This window comes from Hemiscyllium ocellatum, chromosome 25, assembly GCF_020745735.1.
Source record: "Hemiscyllium ocellatum isolate sHemOce1 chromosome 25, sHemOce1.pat.X.cur, whole genome shotgun sequence".
NCBI lineage: Eukaryota > Metazoa > Chordata > Chondrichthyes > Orectolobiformes > Hemiscylliidae > Hemiscyllium > Hemiscyllium ocellatum.
This window is the reverse complement of record NC_083425.1, coordinates 36,319,467-36,339,092: the sequence shown is the minus strand read 5'-3', so window position 1 is coordinate 36,339,092 and position 19,626 is coordinate 36,319,467. Positions and strand designations below refer to the sequence as shown.

Here is a 19,626-nt window from a genome sequence, read left to right as displayed (position 1 = left end):
AATACACAGTATTGCAGATGTAGTATCATCTTGTAGAACTGAAGCACAGCCTCTCTACTTTTGGATTGAATTCACTTTGCTATTAGCTTTTCTAGTTCCCTGCATAGCTGTGATTTGTACATTAGGACACATCTCAGACCTCTGCACCCTTTCATCTTTTAGAAAATAGGCTCCTTTTTTATTATTGTTTGTGCCAAAATAGACAATTTCATATTTCCTTACATTGTACTCAATTTACTGCATTTTTTTCCCATTTATTTAATTTATCTATATTTTGTAGCTTCCATTTGTCCTCTTCACAACTTACTTTCATACCCATCTTTATATCATAAGTAAATTTTGCAATCATACCTTCTATCTCTTTACTGAAATAATTTGTATATTAACGTAGATTGTTGAGGTCTCAGCTCTATCTGTATGGCATACCACTTTTACATTTTGCTGAAAAGACCCATTTCTATTGGATTTCACTCAGCACAAAGCGGGGGTGAAAACATTTGTGCAAACATGTTCAAGCAACAAATAGTTTTTGTATTAAGTTGGAATGATGAATTAAGAGAAACTGAGATAGATCTCTCTATAAAGGGATAGCCCTGCTGTTCCTAGTGACTTTCTCCTGGTTTGGCGGGTCGGTGTGGACTTGTTGGGCCGAAGGGCCTGTTTCCACACTGTAAGTAATCTAATCTAATCTAATCTAATCTAAATGTTTTAGTGTTCTGATGATCTGCAAGAGTTCCACAAATAGCCTGCTGCTGGGGTGGTTGTTTTTATTGGCTTTTTATCGTTCATATACTAAGAATGAATGAGAGTTTTACCATTTTCAAAGACAGTTTCACTGTACACACCAGGATATGAATACACAAATGTAAATGGGTCATTCATCCACTTGAGCCTAGTCTCCCATTCATTGAAAATCTTGGCTGATCCAGGAGTGCCACATTCCCACCTACCCCTGATCAACTTTAATCCCTTGATTATCAACAATCTATTAAAATATTCAAAGATTCTGCATCTTGTAGTTTTTGAGGAAAAGAATTACAGACTCATGATTGTCTGTGAGGAACAAAATTGTCATTTCTGCCTTAAATGAGCAACATATTTTGAAAGTGAGCCATAGTTCTAGATTCTGCTTCAAAAGGAAACATCCTTTCTATATGCACTCTTAAAGAACCCCATAGGATCTTATATATTTCAATCAAGTCACCTTTTACTCTTTTGAACTCCAGCGAGTACAAGCCTAGCATGTCCAACTTTTCCTTATAAGGCATCCTACCCATTTCAAACTAGATTGGGTTGGGATATCTGGGCATGGACAGGTTGGACCAAAGGGTCTGTTTCCATGCTGTACATCTCTATGATTCTATAAGTATTCAGTTAGTAAATATTGTCTGAACTGCTTCCAATACATTCACATATTTTCTTAGGTAAGGAGACCAATACTGTGCACAGTACTCCAAATTTGTCTTGGCAATGGCCTGTATAGCTCAAGCATAACCTCAACTCTTCTCATAATTAATGATAAACAATAAGGTTCATTAACAACTCAGCAGTGGCATTCTTTCTTACCTTGCAGATTAGCAGCAGCTTGTCATTGGATGCAAAAGTTCCCTCTTTCAAGCACCGCTCACATTCCTCTTGCCAATAACGCCATTTCAGCTCAAACTCAGTTATAGTTTGATAACTGCCATGCTGAGGTGAAGGCAAAAAGAAAGTGAAGAGAGTATGTAATAGTTCGATTCTCTGATCATACAGATAAATGCGTTTTACATCACGTTAAAATTTGAGCATTAAAGGACACTGAAAGAAAGACTGGACCTTTGACTGCTGCAGCAGTGCTCATTTGGAAAGTGAACTTAGCCAGTCCCCTGTTCTATACACTGAGCAGCACCAATCCAGCTTCAGAAGTATAAATGTATACTTTTGCAAATTATTCTTTCTGTTTTCTAAGCTTAGCTAGGAAATAGCAATTGAAATGATACAAATTGTCTTAATTTCTCAAACTTAGGGCAACGCAGAGAAAAAAACAGCAAGGGCCTGTTTTGATCACTGTTCAGCTGTCCTGGGTTGGAACATGTTAGCAGGTAGCAATAAAGCCTGACATTGGTCTGTGCTGCTAGACTGATGGGTTTAGCCTCATATGAACAACAGATGCTTTTCAAGAAGAAACCAGACAAATCATAGCTTAAAGAAAAATACTTTTGCAGTCATCACTCGAGGGAAGAGACAAAAAAACTGGCAAAAACAAAATTAGCCATTTGAATCAGCGTACAAAATGACTTTTGCAATTCCACCCAAGAGTGAGTCTGGATGGGATGCTCTTTGCAGAGTCAGTGTGAACTTGTTGAGACTGAATAGCCCGTTTCCACAATGGAGGGATTCTAGGATTCTATGAGTAAATGTCTTCAGGGAATCTCAGGAAGGTAGGATGAGTGGGGTGTGGTGGGGAAAAGGCAGCAAACAAAACCAACTAAGCAACATACAGAGAAAAAGGGCATCTTTCTCATCAGTTCATCCATACATCTGTACATCGAACTTTTTGCAGGTTCAGTCGCAGCCTTCTTAGCCAGCAACTGTCGAGCCTCGTCCAAGCGGCCTTGTAGCACATAGCCAGTAACCTAGAAAAATATAGGCAAGCATGTTACAAGTGTCAGACCCTCAACTCCTCTGCCTTTGAGATAGTCCAACTGACAGACTAGGTACTTCACTCAAGCTCTTAGATTCTTCTTGCAAGACAAAACTCCTGTTACACCTCACCTTGGAGATGAATCCAACGCATCCTCACTATCATTGCCATTTGTACCAGAAATCTGAATGTACCACTCTGAGTCACTAGAGCTCCAATGTAAATGGCATATTAATTATTTCATGGTACACGAGATGAGGAATTTTAAATTTCCTGCAGGTACCCAGTCAGGGCACTGTCCAATACTGTCATTGCCTAAGATTAGAAATTATGTGGACCATCACAATAAAATACACTCAACCTCACACTCATCTCAGCACCAGGAACCAGGTGGTGACCAGGAACAGGAGGCCTGGCCATTCTATCCCCTCATTAACCAGCTTACTTCTGGTCGACATCCACACTCATCTGCCATACTGAAACAAAAGTGGGAGCTCTGATGGAATATCCCCTTTCTTCCCCAGTAGAAAAGGCCTTTTGTCTCAGCTAAACCTTTGAACACTGAAATACAATCCTTATGCCTCCTGACCCACACAATTCCTGATGTTGCCTGCACATAGGGTTTGCATGTTGTATCCAGCTGACACATGAATGAGAATGAGATTCTTCCTGGCCAGCATGACTCAAGTAACACAGACAATCCTTTAGCACAGGGAATTTGTTCCATATCAACCACTATAATCTCCTCAGAGGACCTGTAGAAAGCAGGGCTCCTGGCAGCACTAGGTCATCACTCACCACATTCCAGTAGTACAGATGTTCCACAGGGTTTTCAGAAGCCATGATCTGATCAGACATAGCATCCACCTGGCAAATATGCAGTCTAATCCAATCCAGAAGATGTGACATGAGGGAACCAGCTGCAATCACACGTTAATGCCTTAGTATTTCTATGAACCACTTTTAGAACATCTAGTTAAAATGATTTAGAGTCACAACACATTTACTGCAGCCAAGTTATGGGTTAGGGTCCCCACTGGAACACATGATCCACAGACTCAAGTCTCCATTGGGGGATGAGTCCCTCCAGGTTTAGGCAACTATTTGTTCTGCTGGGGTACAGGCTCCACTTGATTTTACATCTGTCCAGTGGCAGGCTTCATATTCGAGCTTAATAATGATAGTCAGGTTATTCAACAAAAGGGAAGTACAATTAGCTTAATTCTTGTCTACACCCACACGCTTCCTGCAAGAGCACGAGGGTGATGGAATCTTCCCCAGTAGAATTTGTATCAACTAGCCCTTTGGATACACTGGCCTAATGCTCCTAATCCACATGATTCCCAGCGATGCCTGCATCAGAGTCACCTCAAGTAGGCTGCACTGATGTTTTATTTGTATAAACTTTATCTGTCTAGAAGCGGTGCTGAACCAGCAGCCTATCATATTGTGAATTCAAATCCTGTCTGAACAAGATGTAAAATTTAATTTAATAAAGTTCCTAATTTGTGTTTGGCACAAGAAATGATGGCATTGACTTGTTGTAAAAAATCAACAAGTTCAATCAGTTCCTTTAGGGCAAAACACCAGGTGATAGTCAGGAACAGGAAGCCTGTCCCATTCTATCCCCTCATTAACAGCTTAACTCTGGTCTACACCTACATGTGGTAACATATTGACATGTCGGTTACAACAGTGATTGACTGATTGATTGAAACCTAACGACTGACTATCCTAAGAATGTGTAACAAATGTTCAACTGCCAGTGTTAGCGTCATCTATGATGCAAAAGAAAATACAGACAAAATTAAATTAAACAAGCCAATCAGTGGCACATACTCAGTTTTACCTTGAGCTGCCTCAATGTACAGGATCTCACAGAGATTCCAGATTATCTCCATTGCAGATAGAATTGAAACCTGCCAATAAAAGAGGAAACACCATTGTTATCCTCCCTTTTGCACAGTACAACTTTATTCCAAAATTTCAAATTGCTGTAAAATAAAAGAGGGCACAGGCCACTGTAATGGGTTAGATATCTAAAAAGGAGCTCAGATCCAGTACAGGTCAAAGAAATACAAATCTTCTTCATCTCTTAGCTGAAAGGAAACCCTTTGTGAGATGAGATTGAAAAGATTCAATCCAGAAAGTAGGTACCTTTGGTCTAATCTAATTCAAGTTGTACTTGCTTGATTAGCATTTGAACTGGAAACGTAGAGGGAGATTTACTCTATACATAACCCCATACTGTACTATCCTGGGGCAGTTAAATGGGGAATGCTTAGAGGGAACTTTGCCCTGAGTCTTACCTTGTGTTGACCCTGCTCTGTGAGTGTTTGATAGTTCAGAGTAGAATGAGCTTTACAGTACTCTTTACCTAAACTGTGCTGCATTCGTTGAGAGTGTTTGACTTAAATAAAACAAACTTCCCAGTTTGAGGTAGATATACATTCTTACTAGCTTTGTATTTCTTGATTCAAGGAATATCTAGTGATCTCAGGGAGGACTTCCAGAGAATCATAGAATTCCTACAACGCAGATAGGAACTATTTGGCTCAACAAGTCTGCACCAACTGTCTGAAGAGCATCCTACCTAGACCCAGCCCCCCATCCTATCTCTGTAATCTCACATGAACTATGACCAATCCATCCAGCCTGCACAACCCTGGACACCACGGCACAATTTAGCATGGCCAATCCATCTAACCTGCACTTCTTTGGACTGTGGGAGGAAACTGAAAATCCGGCAGAAATTCATGCAAATATAGGGAAAATGTGCAAACTCCACACCCAAGGCTGGAATTGAGTCCGGGTACCTGACACTGTGAGGCAGTAGTGCTAACTGCCATGCTGCCCTCAAAGGACAACAAGTATCTGCATGCTCAAACTTTCTTAAAAACTCATGTCGCTTTTAAAAGATCTGAGATCATCAGTCTACATGTGCAACTGGTCCATCTTGTATCTGGGTTATGAAAGTCCAGATTAGGGCAGTGAGAAATAATAGGGATATTTATTCCAGCCTCAGATAAATACAGAAAACTGTGAGTGAAGACTGAACTATTTCCAATATGGCATGCTGCTCACACTATGAAAATAAGTTGTGTACAAACCTAGCACAAACTTAAAAAATAAAATCTATCTGTAATAGATGTACATCGTAGGGATTACCTCAGCTTTAACCCAATTTAATATGAAATAAACAGTACCATAGTGTTCTTATACCTGATCCTCATACTGCATTGACAATTCTGGATCCACAGAATAAGCTGAAAAAAAAGAAAAATAAACATTATTGCATATAACTTTTACTAAAAGATCAGAAATACTAAACATAGGCACTCAGAGGGCACAGGTACCAGGACAGTATTAGTGTAATGGGCTTCCTGATCACAGACAGGTGCACTGCCACTACCTTACCCAAATGTAACACCTCACTATTATGTAAATGAAATTCCATCTGCCATTCCTCGGCCCAGTGTCCCATCTGATCACAGTTCTATTGTACACGGAGATAATCTTCTAAACTGTCCACTACACCATCTATTTTGATGTCATCTGCAAACTTACAAATCATACCCCCTGTTTTCACATCCAAATCATTTAAATGATGAAAAGCAGTGGATCTAGTATTGACCTTTGTGGCACACCTCTGGTCACAGGCCTCCAGTCTGAAAAGCAATCGTTCACCACCACCCTCTGTCTCCTACCTTCAAGCCAATTGTGTATCCAATTGCCTAGCTCTCCCTGGATCCCATGTGACCTAATCTTACTAAACAGTCAACCATGTAGAACCTTGCCAAATACTTTGCTGAAGTCCATATCAACAATGTTAACACCAGTCAATGAAGGCAAGCATGCAGGTACAGCAGGTAGTGAAGAAGGCTAATAGCATGCTGGCCTTCATAACAAGAGGAATTGAGTATAGAAGCAAAGTGGTGCTTCTGCAGCTGTACAGGGCTCTGGTGAGACCACACCTGGAGTACTGTGTGCAGTTCTGGTCGCCAAATTTGAGGAAAGGCATTCTGGCTATTGAGGGAGTGCAGCGTAGGTTCACGAGGTCAATTCCTGGAATGGTGGGATTACCTTACACTGAAAGACTGAAGCGACTGGGCTTGCATACCCATGAGTTTAGAAGACGGAGAGGAGATCTGATTGAGACATGTAAGATTATGAAAGGATTGGACACTCTGGCAGCAGGAAACATGTTTCCACTGATGGGTGAGTGCCGAACCAGAGGACACAGCTAAAAAATATGGGGTAGACAATTTAGGACAGAGATGAGGAGAAGCTTCTTCACCCTGAGAGTGGTGGCTGTGTGGAATGCTCTGCCCAGAGGGCAGTGGAGGCGCAGTCTCTGGATTCATTTAAGAAAGAGTTGGACAGAGCTCTCAAAGATAGTGGAATCAAGGGTTACGGAGATAAAGCAGGAAGAGGATACTAATTAGGAATGATCAGCCATGATCATATTGAATGGCGGTGCAGGCTCGAAGGGCTGAATGGCCTACTCCTCCACCTATTGTCTATTGCTCTGCTTTCTATTTTGTCAGCTCTTCAAAAAATCTCAGTCAAGTCAGTGAAATACGATTTCCCAGGCACAAAGTCACCTTGACTATCTCTAATCAGTCCTTGCATTTCCAAAGGCATGTAAATCCTGTCCCTCAGAATCTCCAACAACTTACCCACCACTGACATAAGGCTCACCGGTCTATTGTTCCCTGGCTTTTCCTCACAACCTCTCTTAAATAATGATACCATATTAGCCAACCTCCAGTTTTCCCGCACCTCACCCGTGACTACTCATGATACGAATACCTCAGCAAGGGGCCGAGCAACCTCTTCCCTAGCTTCCCACAAAGTTCTGGGGAACACATGATCAGGTCCCAGGGATTCAGCTACCTTTAAAAGTTGTACGACCTCCAACACCTCCTCTTCTGTAATATGAACTCTTTCAAGATATCACTATTTATTTCCCCAAGCTTCCACGTCTTTCTCCATAGTATATACTGACCCGAAATATTTGTTTAGTATTGCAACCATCTCCGTGGTTCCACACACAGAAGGCCACGCTGAACTTTACAGGGCCACGTTTTCTCTCTCTAGTTACTCTTTCGCCCTTAACGTACTTATTGTATCTCTTTGAATTCTCCTTAATTCTATTTGTCAAAATTATCTCATGTCCCCTTTTTGCTGTCCTGATTTGCTGAGAGTATACACCTACTGCCCTTATACTGCTCTAAGAATTCACTCAATCCCAGTTGCATATACCTGATATATGCCTTCCTCTTCTTCTTGATCAGAACTTCAGTTTCTCTAGTCATCTAGCACTCCTTATATCTACCCACCTGACCCTTGACAAGAACATACTGTCTCTGGACTCTTCTTATCTCATTTTTATAGGCCTCCCACTTGCCAAACGTCCCTTTTGAATAGCCTCTCCAATTAACTTTTGAAAATTTCTGTCTAATGCCATCAAAATCGGCCTTCCTCCAATTTAGAATTCTGACTTTTTGATCAGTTCTATCCTTTTCCATAACTATTTTAAAACAAACAGAGTTATGATCACTTCCCCCAAAGCACTCCCCCACTGACACCTCTGTAACTTTTCCTGCCTTATTTCCCAACAGGAGGTCAAGTATTGCTCCTTCTCTACCAAGTGTGTCCACATTTTGAATAAGTAAATTTTCTGGTAAACACTTAACAAATTCCACCCCCTTCAAGCCCTTACACGATGACAGGGCCAATCTATGTTTGGAAAGTTAAAATCCCCTACAATTACAACCCTATTATTTTCACAGATATCTGTGATCTGCTTGCATATTTGCTTCTCAATTTCCCACCAATTCTTGGGGGACTACAATACAAACCCAACATGGTGATCATCCCTTTCTTATTTCTCAGTTCCACCAATACAACTTCACTGGGCAATCTCCCTGGAATATCCTCCCCAGGTACAGCTGTAATGTTATCCTCAAGCAAAAATGCCACTCACCCTCCTCTTTTGCCTCCTTCTTTATGGCATCTTTACCACGGAACATTAAGCTGCCAGTCCAGTCCATCCCTGATCACGTGTCTGTAATAACTATGATATCCCAGTCCCATGTTCCCAATCCCATGTTCCCAATCATGTCCTAAACTCAGCTGCCTTACCTGTCAAGGCCTTTGTGTTGAAGTAAATGCAGCTTAATTGATCAGTCTACTCCATTTTCTGCCAAGCTCTTGACTATTTACCTTTGAAGGGCTTTTGCCCGAAACATCGATTTTCCTACTCCTCGGATGCTGCCTGACCCGCTGTGCTTTTCCAGCACCACTCGAATCTAGACTGTATTTAACTTGCTCCCCTTACCTACTAAACCAGCCTCAGCCTTTTCTCTTTTAACGGTCCCTGCCACCAGCCCTTATTAGTTTAAAGTCACTGAGTAGCACTAGAAAATCTCCCCACAGGGTTATTGGTCCCCTTCCAAGTCAAGTGGAACCTATCCTTGTTATATAGGTCATTTTAACTGCAGAAGAGACCCCAATGGTCCAAAAATGTGACTCCTTGTCCCTTGCACCAGCTCCTCAGCCACACAGCCATCTGCTCTATCCTCCTCTTCCTACTCTCATTAGCACATGACACCAGCAGTAGTCCACATACTTCTATCCCGGAGGACATACTATTTAACCTTCTGCCTAGTTTCCTATATTTTGTCTGTAGAACCTCTTCCTTTTCCTTACCTATGTCATTGATTCCAATGTGCTCCTGTTGGTCACTCTCCCCTTTCAGAATATGACTGCCATTACTGTAAATGCTGCTGCATTTCAAGGACTTCAGAAAGTCTTTGAAACATTTCCATGTCCTCCCCCAAAAACTGGCCATTTGAAATTGAGAAAACAGGATCTAATAGGGAAGGCGACTTTCCACCATTTGGACACCACATCCAGTCCATTGAAGTAAACTTTGCAGGAATTTGGCCTGAATGCTTATGGAGCTGGCTTCATGAAAGGCAAGTTTTTATTTGACTGCCCTCCTTGAATTTGGGAGAAGCAGTGGAGGCATTGCTGGTGGAATTACTGCTCTTATACGTCACTAATAAAAGTGTGGTGATTGCAACTTCTCAATTTTATTGACAAGCAAAGGTCTTTGTCATCAAACACTATGATAGTTCACAAAAAAACCTGACCATAACTGATCAGTGTTTAATTTCCTGGTCTCCTAGCTAACATTTGAGAGAAATAGCTGCTAACATCTGGGAAGTGCTCAACATATGCAAGGCAATTTTTGTAATTTTATAAGTATATTTGGCAATCATCAATGTAAAATTTTTATTGAGCAAGGAGAAGGATTAAAAGAAATGTATTTAAACAGAGGGTTTCCAGAGTATTGAATACTTGATCACAGGGAATAGTTGAGACAGAAACCAACACATTCATTAAGGAAGAAAAGCAGAATAGACACTTAAAGCAGGCAGAATGATTTTCTCTTCTACTGTATTCTATAATTCTTTAGAATGAAAGACATCAGATCTGAGAAGCTCAAACACCAGTCCAGAAAAAAAAAACGTTAAGGAGGGATACAAAATGTTTCATGGTATTGATTAAATCTTGAATAGCAATTAAATTAAGAAAGGACCAAAGAACATAAATTAAAAACTACTCGCAAGATTCTCTATACCCAGAGTGGAGCATGCATGGAAATAATTGCCATAGACAAAGCACATTGGAGAAGATGGAGATTTATCATTGGTATTGGAGGAGTAAATTTCAATAAGCTCATTTGAAGTTTGGAGAAATCCACTTTCACGAAGTAAAGCTAAAATCACCATAATTCCAAAGAACTACAGAGCTGCTCTCTTATTAGAAAGAGACAACTGGTGGTGGTTTAACTTAAAGATCACAACGATTCAGGTGAAAGGCAAGGCTGAGAAGATGGGACATCCATGCTGACTTCAGCTGGCATGCGAATTGGCCTGTACTGTTGGCATCACCACATTGGCAAGCCAGCTGTTCAGTCACTGAGCTAACTGACCCCTAAGTAGGCACACCACAAAAAGAGCTTTGTTTGGAACGGCATCATATGCTTGCATTTGATGTGGAGGGGTTTAAATGTGACTGATCCAAGAATCGATAATGGTGGCACATCCATGTCTAACTATGGCCTGATCCCAACTGGTCACTTACAAGAGTGATATTGAAATGCCTTGTCAAATGCCAGTTTTTCCAATAGTAGCAGTGACTGGATCAGAGATAATCAACAAGCTTCCTCCACATGTCAAACATGGTGCAGGCAGTGGATACAATAGCTGTGGGAATTTTCCACTGTTCTATCCTGCAGCTAGTCACACTACTAATATGGTCCTTTTGACACACTGGCACATATGTGGTGGCATTTAATACAACTGACCTAGAATTCATCAAGCCCAATGCACATTACCATCAAGAAAATGGGGCAGTGTGCAGTTTCGACAGGGTGTAGTCAACACACAGGTCTCCTGGCAGCGAGGAGACCACAAAGCTATCAGACTGCCAAGAAATAAGAGTCTCTGATCCATGTTGTCTGTTGTGAGGAAACAAAAATCATGATTATTCCACCAAATGCCCATGTGCAAGCGAAGTCACAGAAACAGGACCAGAAATTGGTGCTCCATCTGGACCATGGAGCATCTTTGAAGTAAGTTGTGGAAAAGAGGACAAGGAAGGCTTCACAGGAATCCTTAAACAATTAAGTCACATGATAGACATGCCAGCCAGACAGGGGTCACGTGAACAGGTTACAGACCCAAAAATGTTAATGGTGGGTAACCCTTGTTAATCTTTGTAAAAGGTTTTGATTTTGGGTTTGTAATATCAACATGAATGGTTTTTCCTAGATATTATTCTTAATGAATAAAGTACACTATTGATTATCAATTGATGTACATTTTCTGACCTCTAATTAGTTTAGACCTGGGTCAGTTGTCATTGTTGTTATGCTGTTATATTCATAAATGAGGGTAGTTACTTGGCAGTATAAATGGGGCCACTCTAACTAATGTGGGTGAGCAACGTGAAAACATGAAAAAGACACCTCTCATTAGTGATCGGTGGGGGCATCTAGAACTAGAGGGCATAGGTGTAGGGTGAGAATGGAAAGATATAAAAGAGACCTAAGGGGCAACTTTTTCCCACAGAAGGTGGTGCATGTGTGGAATGGGCTGCCAGATGTGGTGGTGGAGGCTAGTACAATTGCAACATTTAATAGATGGGTATATGAATAGGAAAGGTTTGGAGGGATATGGACCATGTACTGGCAGGTGGGACTAGATTAGGTTGAGATATCTGGTCGGCATGGACGGGTTGGACCGAAGGGTCTGTTTCCGTGCTGTACGTATCTGTGACTCTATGATTCTAATGTTTCAAATAGCAAATACATCTGCTCTTAATCATTGAACAATGAACAGAACAGGATTCACACTGACTGACTTCAAGGTTGCCAAGATCAACTTTACACTCTGGCAGTGCAACTTCAACCAATGGTAATTAGTTAACGTAACACAAATTAGAGGACTTTCTAGTGTGCATGGCTTAAGTATCCACTTGATAAATTCCTATCCCCTTCCTTTAACCACTCAATCGTACAGAGTGCCAATTATTCCATGGATAAACTCACTGATCTATGTATGGAAGCTGAGCAAGGCCTGTGATCAGGCAGGAGCAGGTCATTTATAGAACAGTGCCTTTCATGAGGCTTACTCAAGAAAGAAAATGGAGCAGCTTTTTAACCAACTTTAAAAACACAAGAAATGGAACTTACATTCCTCTCTGAATCTCTAAAATTATGGGGTAAAGTCTTCACATCGTAATTTGTAGCTTACCTGACCCTGCGGTTCTATGCAGTTCCTCCAGGTAAGCTCTTATCACCGAACGATAGTTCCTACTAATAGAAACTAACCTACAACAAAAATCATCTGTTACTATATTGAAAAAAAACTTGACTCCACCCCACCGTTAACACTCAATGGGATGTCAACATTGGCTGATGCATTTCAAGCTTTAGAAAGAGCATTTATGTGCATATATGATCCAGAAAAAAGTAAATCTAATACTCAAATCCAGAATAAAAGTGACATTGTGATAATGATCTAAAATAAAACTAACTGTTACAAAAGAATCAACATGCAGAACGGGACTCAAGTATTAGGACTGCGGATATTTTTGTGGATTTCTCTGTTCATCCACATTTTATAATTTTCATAAGTTTTTAAATATGCCAATTCATGGTGGATGATTTCACATCACCTCATAGTGCTGCTCACATAATGTATATCCTTTTGTATTACCCTTCATTCATCTGTACTACTTCCGGAATCACCTAACTGAGTCACTTGCAAAACTTCCATATCCAACTCTCTACACTTTTATCAATATATGTGAAGCAAAAATGCAGATGTAGATCCTTACAGAACATCAAGTCACATCATGTCAATAAGAAGACCTTATATCTCAACTCTGTCTCCTAACTCCCAACTTACAAGGTTACCTTCATAATTCTGGGTGCATACAATTTTATTAAGAATTTCCTGAATATTTATCAAGCCAAAGTCCATACAGGCAGCAGCCACAAGCACTACTTGTTGATTACCTAAAGAAATTTAATATATCAACTAGACATGTCCCACCACTGTCAAATTCATACTGACCCTCTCAGCACAAACTTTGACTCAGTTCTCAGTTATTAACTAATAAAGCTAACTTCCCCACAACTTTCTTTATATTGATGAGTTTGTAGATACTACTTTCTCTCTCTCATTCTTCCATTATGCTGTGACCATTTGTAATTTTCTCAAATATAAATGGAATGTCAAAATGTTCAGAATATTCAATTTTATTTCATATTTCTAGTATACTTAATATTGTTACATTTATAATCTTCCAGTTACTTTATTCATTATGGTGTGTGTGTGTACATACATATATATATATTTTGGGAGGAGTCTCGTCAATAGTCACCATCCTTTTAAAGAATCTTAATAGGGTTTGTCTCACATTTTAATTTTCCTTCTTAATGTTTAACTTATTTCAGGCATTTTGTTACCATTTTCCATTGGCTGGCCTCCACAATTTCTCGCAGCACAGTTGCCACACTTCATAATGATCTATTTTATATTAAGTATTTTACTATTGTCCCAAGCATCCAAGAAGCTTGATAAAGTGCACTTTAAATACAAGCCTGTCTTTCTTATAGTCACTAACAAATAATGCAAAAAAAACCGCCCCAGTTCATTCATACCAGTTCGTTTCAACAAGTAAACTATAATAAGTCATGGATTATATTTCAGAGTAAAAGAAAATCTTGAAATCAGCTTCTACTCACTCCGCTTTCTGGGTTGTGCAATTGTATTCGGATTTCTGAAGAGTCATGAAGATGCCATGTGACTCGTTAAAAAGTTTTGACAGAATTGGCGAGTATACATCTTTATCGTTGTAGACAACTTGAATGAACTGCATTCTTTGAGATCCATCTGGTGCATGCTCTGGGATTGCAACAGAAAGGAAGACTGAGAAATGGAACTGTACAAGTCTATATAAAGCATACCAGACAATAGTGCTTTTCAATGACATTTCATTACTCAGAACAATGAAATATAGCTCTCATAAAGGGCGAGTGGATGAAACCACAATCTGTCACAGCACTAAAAATGAATGTGAAAGATCTGAAATTTATATCCAAATCTACTTTCTTAGTTGATAAACCAGGAAGCAATTACAGGGGAACCTCGATTATCTGAATACCAATTATCCGAAGGAGATCAAGGTCCCGACAGAAACATTACATCAAAGACGTGTTTCCAACACTGATCGCGTCTTTTGTTTACAGTGATTAAAAGTGCTGCCAAGAACAGTCCTGGACTGATGGAAACGCAGACACCGTCTCTAAATTACTGACCTCCCACTCTCTCTCTCTCTGGCAAGTGCTAGCAAGTGGGACTAGATTAATTTATGATATCTGTTCGGCATGGATGAGTTGGATCGAAGAGTCTGTTTTCATGCTGGACATTTCTATTACTTTCTGAATCTATTATTCACCACTCTGCTACATACCCAATTGCACTCTTTTTTTTCCAAATTGACTCTATCCCCACAGTAGTATCTTTCTCTTTAATTATTTAAACAATTTTGCAATGGTATTTGTCTCAGCAATTCCTTCCAGCAAAGTAATACATGACCCCTGTATCTAAAAATAAAATGCTGGCATTGGAGGGGGTTCAAAGAACCTTTATAAGAGTGATCAAGGGCTCGTTGTATGAGAAGTAGTTAAGGATTCTAGGTTTGTACTCAAATGGAGTTTAGAGGCTGAGGGGCAGATCTGATTGAAACTTACAGGATAATGAGAGGCCTGAATAGAGTGGATGTGGAGAAGATGTTTCCACGAGTAGGACAGACTAGGACCTGGAGATGACCCTTGAGAACTGAGATGAAGAAGAATTTCTTGAACCAGAGGTTGGTGATTCTGGAACTCAAAAGCACTTAGGGCTGTGGAGGCTAAGTCATTAATTTTATTTAAGGCAGAGATAGATAAGTTCTTGCTTGATAAGGGGATCAATGGTTATGGGGAGAAGCAAGAGAATGGGATTGAGAATCAGATGAGCCATGATCGAATGGTGGAGCAGAGTCAATGAGCTGAATGGCCTAATTCTGCATCTACATCTTATGGTGTCCCATTCTCTAATGACATTCACCTCCTGTGACGGCTTTTTATCATTAACTTTCCAAGTAGTCAAGTCTCATAAAACTGGAGTACCCCCAACCCAATTGTGAATCTACTATGCTCCCAAAAACACAGTCTGTACTTTAACATATAGGCCTATGCCTACATTAAACTATTTCTCTAGTCTGTTCCCTATACAAGGTCTCACAGACATGGGTCTTTCATCCATTTTATGTAATTTCCATACTTTGCCTTTTGGTTCAGTCAATCAAGGAAATTTTTATTCAAAACTATTCATTCTCATATCAATTAAATGGAAAATGTAAATACGATTTGATATTTGCAAATACATTGGAGTAAATTATGCCAGGACAGAATCATGGACTGTTACAGTCAAGGAGAATGTTTTTTGCCCTGATATAGCTATCCAATTAATTCCACTTCTCTAATCTTCCATCAAATTTGGTCTTTCTAAAAAATGATGATTAAAACCGTATCCATCCTTCTTTTAAGGCAGTTAATTTCAAGTCATAACAATAAATATTGTCACATGTTGCTTCTGGTTCTTTTCTCAATTATGTTAAATCTGTATCCTCTGGTCACAGGTTCTGTGACCACTGGAAATTGTTACTTCTTATTTACAGTTATCACTTGTGTGGGAGTGTATGCAGAAGGATCTCCATCAAGGCTTTAAAATCTAATTCCAAAATTTGTTAGGTTAAAACCATAGGGACGAAAGCAATTTCTCATTATTCAAAATTACTTAAGATTGTTGAAAAAAAATCAAGTAATTAGAATATTACAGTACTTGTATGATCATGCCACGTTGGATAGAGCAACATTTGCGTAGGGCCCCATTCAAAGCCGATAAATTTTCCAACGTCCACTCCTGGAATATTCTAGAAACAATAAAAGTAAGAAAATTATTTATTTAAAACTCTGTTGTTGAAGAAATTTTTTACTTTTCCTCTGAAGAACTGCTGACCAATTAGAGGCATTGATTTTCAAAAGAGACGTTTGCCCTCATCAGTTGAATACAAAAATACCCTTGAACGTGACTGAAAGGAAGCAAGTAAATTCACCCCGATATTCTATCCAACACTTGTTCAACAAGCATTGCTAAGAACAGAACATCTTGTCATGATCATGTTGTTAGGTTCTCACTGTGTGCAAATTGAGCGTCGCTTCGCAACAACACTTCAAAAGGGAAGGCTGACTTGCATTTCCGAAACATCTTACACATCTTCTGAACATCCCAATTTGGTTTCCAGCCAAATAAATGTTTTTGAAGTGTAGTTCATGTATGCAGTGCAAAAGATATACAATCATAGGATATGATTTGGTGATGCCGGTGTGATGGATGCTAGTGTTTCCAATTAAACCTGTTGGACTATAACCTGGTGTTTAAAAATGTGTTGCTGGAAAAGCACAGCAGGTCAGGTAGCATCAAAGGAACAGGAGAATCGATGTTTCGGGCATAAGCCCTTCTTCAGGAATGAGGAGGGTGTGCCAAGCAGGCTAAGATAAAAGGTAGGGAGGAGGGACTTGGGGGAGGGGTGCTGGGAATACGATAGGTGGAAGGAGGTTAAGGTGAGGGTGATGGGTCGGAGAGGGAGTGGGAGCAGAGAGGTCGGGAAGAAGATAGCAGGTCAAGAAGGCGGTGCTGAGTCCGAGGGTTGGGACTGAGAAAAGGTGGGGGGAGGGGAAATGAGAAAGCTGGAGAAATCTGCATTCATCCCTTGTGGTTGGAGGGTTCCTAGGCGGAAGATGAGGCACTCTTCCTCCAGCCATTGTGTTGCCATGGTCTGGCGATGGAGGAGGCCAAGGACCTGCATCCTTGGCGGAGTGGGAGGGGGAGTTAAAGTGTTCAGCCACGGGGCGGTTGGGTTGGTTGGTGCTGGTGTCCCAGAGGTGTTCTCTGAAACGTTCCGCAAGTAGGCGGCCTGTCTCCCCAATGTAGAGGAGGCCACATCGGGTGCAGCGGATGCAGTAAATGATGTGTGTGGAGGTGCAGGTGAATTTCTGACGGATATGGAAGGATCCCTTGGGGCCTTGGAGGGAAGTGAGGGAGGAGGTGTGGGCACAAGTCTTGCATTTCTTGCGATTGCAGGGGAAGGTGTCGGGAGTGGAGGTTGGGTTGATGGGGGGGGGTGGATCTGACTAGGGAGTCACGGAGGGAGTGGTCTTTCTGGAACACTGGTAGGAGTGGGGAGGGAAATATAACCTCGTATTGTGATTTTTAATCATAGAACAGCTACGCCAAATCACAACACCAGGTTATAGTCCAACAGGTTTATTTGGAAGTAGTAGCTTTCAGACCGCTGCTCCTTTATCAGCTCGTTAATGGGGCAGGAGCAATAAGACACTGAGTTTATAGCAAAAGGATCTTACGATCCTGCCCCACAAGTTAGCTGATGAAGGAGCAGTGCTCCGAAAGCTAGTACTTCCAAATAAACCTGTTGGACTATAACCTAGTGTTGTGTGATTTTAACTTTGTACACCCCAGTCCAACACCGGCATCTCCACATCATGAACACAGGATGAGGCCAATCAGTCCGCGTTGCCTCTCCATAGAAGCTTGGCCAGTCCTGCTTCCGCAATTTTCCCTGAAGCTTTGCGAATAAAGTACTCCACGGACCTCAAAAGGGTTTGGGATGTTTCGAGGTTGTGTGTAGGTGGAGGTTTCCCTCCTGCCAGGCTGCGGTCCCGGTTCGCACGGGAACAACCATTCACCAGGACAACAACCGCTCTCGGGGCAGTTATCCTGACACTGTCTAACGACGATCGTCCTTCCCCCCCCCAATCCCATCTCTCTCTATATCTCTCTCTCTCTGTCTGTCACCCTCACCATCGGAACCGGTTCATAATCCAAGTCGGAATCCTCCATCGCGCTCCCCTTGGCCGCACCGCCCGCTCATCAAGGACCCCGGGCCTAGGGCGGCCTCACAGCTGCCTGATTAGCTGGAGTCTCGAGCTGAGCAAACCCCTGGGCTTGACCTCACGAACGGCAAGCGGCGACGGTTGAAGCAAGTTCCACCAATTTCCCGCCCTCTACCTAACATCAGAGGCTGTGAAAGTTGTGTCAGTGTCCGACAGAGTCCACCACAATAAAAACAGGAGAAAGTGAGGACTGCGAACGCTGGCGCTGGAAAAGCACAGCGTCCGAGGAGCAGGAGAGTCAGTGTTTCGGGCAGAAGCTCCTGATGAAGGGCTTGTGCCCGAAACGTCGATTCTCCAGCAACACACTCTGGCCCATAATAAAAACAGCCCGGCACAGTCATACTGACTGAAGTGATATATTTCAGACAATAGCCCAGATTCCAGCATCATCTTCCCCGAGTCTGTCCTGTTCCAAACCTAGCAGAGTTGGATGTACCTTAGCGCCTTCTACATTAATGAAACGACCTTTTCACAGGAACATGATAAAACAATGTACAACACTCTTAACAGATATAGCTCTAGCTTATCTCTGCACGCTTCAGACTCACTGCCTTTATTCCTGATGATGGGCTTTTGCCCGAAACGTCGATTTCACTGCTCCTTGGATGCTGCCTGATCTGCTGTGCTCTTCCAGCACCACTAATCCAGAATCTGGTTTCCAGCATCTGCAGTCATTGTTTTTACCTCCTTAACAGATATTAAGCCAGACCAATAGCATGTATCAGAGACACTTGACTAACTTAAAGAAGGAAAGAGAGGTAGTTGGGACGGGGGAAGATATTCCAGAATTTAGGATCCAGTCAACTGAAAACAGCCACCGTTGCACAAGAGACCAGAGTTGAGGATGACATTATCTGGAGGCGGTGGAAGGACTCAAAAACAAAGGTGAGGAGTTTGAAATCAAGACATTGCTTGAGTGGTAGCCAACATAGATCAGGAAGCACAAGGTGATGCGTGACCTGATGTGAGTTAAGACTCAAGTTTAGATGAGCTGAAAGAGGCAACAATGTCAAAGAACGACCAGTAGTACTTATGAATGGTCAAGTCTAGAAGCAAACAATATGAGCATGAGGGTTTCTACAACAAATGAGATGAAAAGAATAATGCTAACAAGTGGTCTTGATGATGGCACAAATATATGAGAACAGAAGCTTATTTCACCAGAAATTTAACACCAAGGTTGTGAAGAGACTGGCTTAATCTTAAATTGCAGCCAGGAAGAGAGAAACAGTCTAGCTCGGAACAATGTTTAAAGCAGGAACCAAAAACGAGAGCTGCAGTCATCTCGCTGTTTTTGAAAAAAAAATCTGTGTATCTAGTGCCAGATGTCAAGTAATAGATGTCTCCTAAATTAACAACAGTGGCGGATTCATTGGTGGTGGGTGTCATGGACATGTGA

General features: G+C 41.3%; 1 protein-coding gene across 1 annotated transcript in view; it reads right to left on the bottom strand.

The window, feature by feature from the left end:
* The window catches only part of nup85 (nucleoporin 85), a 40,011-nt gene extending 21,695 nt beyond the window's left edge, over positions 1 to 18,316 (bottom strand). Inside the window, exons 1-9 of the mRNA XM_060844568.1 lie at positions 18,136 to 18,316; positions 16,096 to 16,186; positions 13,953 to 14,112; positions 12,454 to 12,530; positions 5,846 to 5,889; positions 4,473 to 4,542; positions 3,422 to 3,543; positions 2,481 to 2,615; positions 1,567 to 1,689 (exon numbers count right to left, since the gene is read on the bottom strand). Of these exons, the coding sequence (XP_060700551.1) occupies positions 1,567 to 1,689; positions 2,481 to 2,615; positions 3,422 to 3,543; positions 4,473 to 4,542; positions 5,846 to 5,889; positions 12,454 to 12,530; positions 13,953 to 14,112; positions 16,096 to 16,186; positions 18,136 to 18,174 (861 nt within the window). The 5' untranslated portion in view covers positions 18,175 to 18,316. The remainder of the gene's footprint in view (positions 1 to 1,566; positions 1,690 to 2,480; positions 2,616 to 3,421; positions 3,544 to 4,472; positions 4,543 to 5,845; positions 5,890 to 12,453; positions 12,531 to 13,952; positions 14,113 to 16,095; positions 16,187 to 18,135) is intronic.
* Positions 18,317 to 19,626: the final 1,310 nt, after the last annotated feature.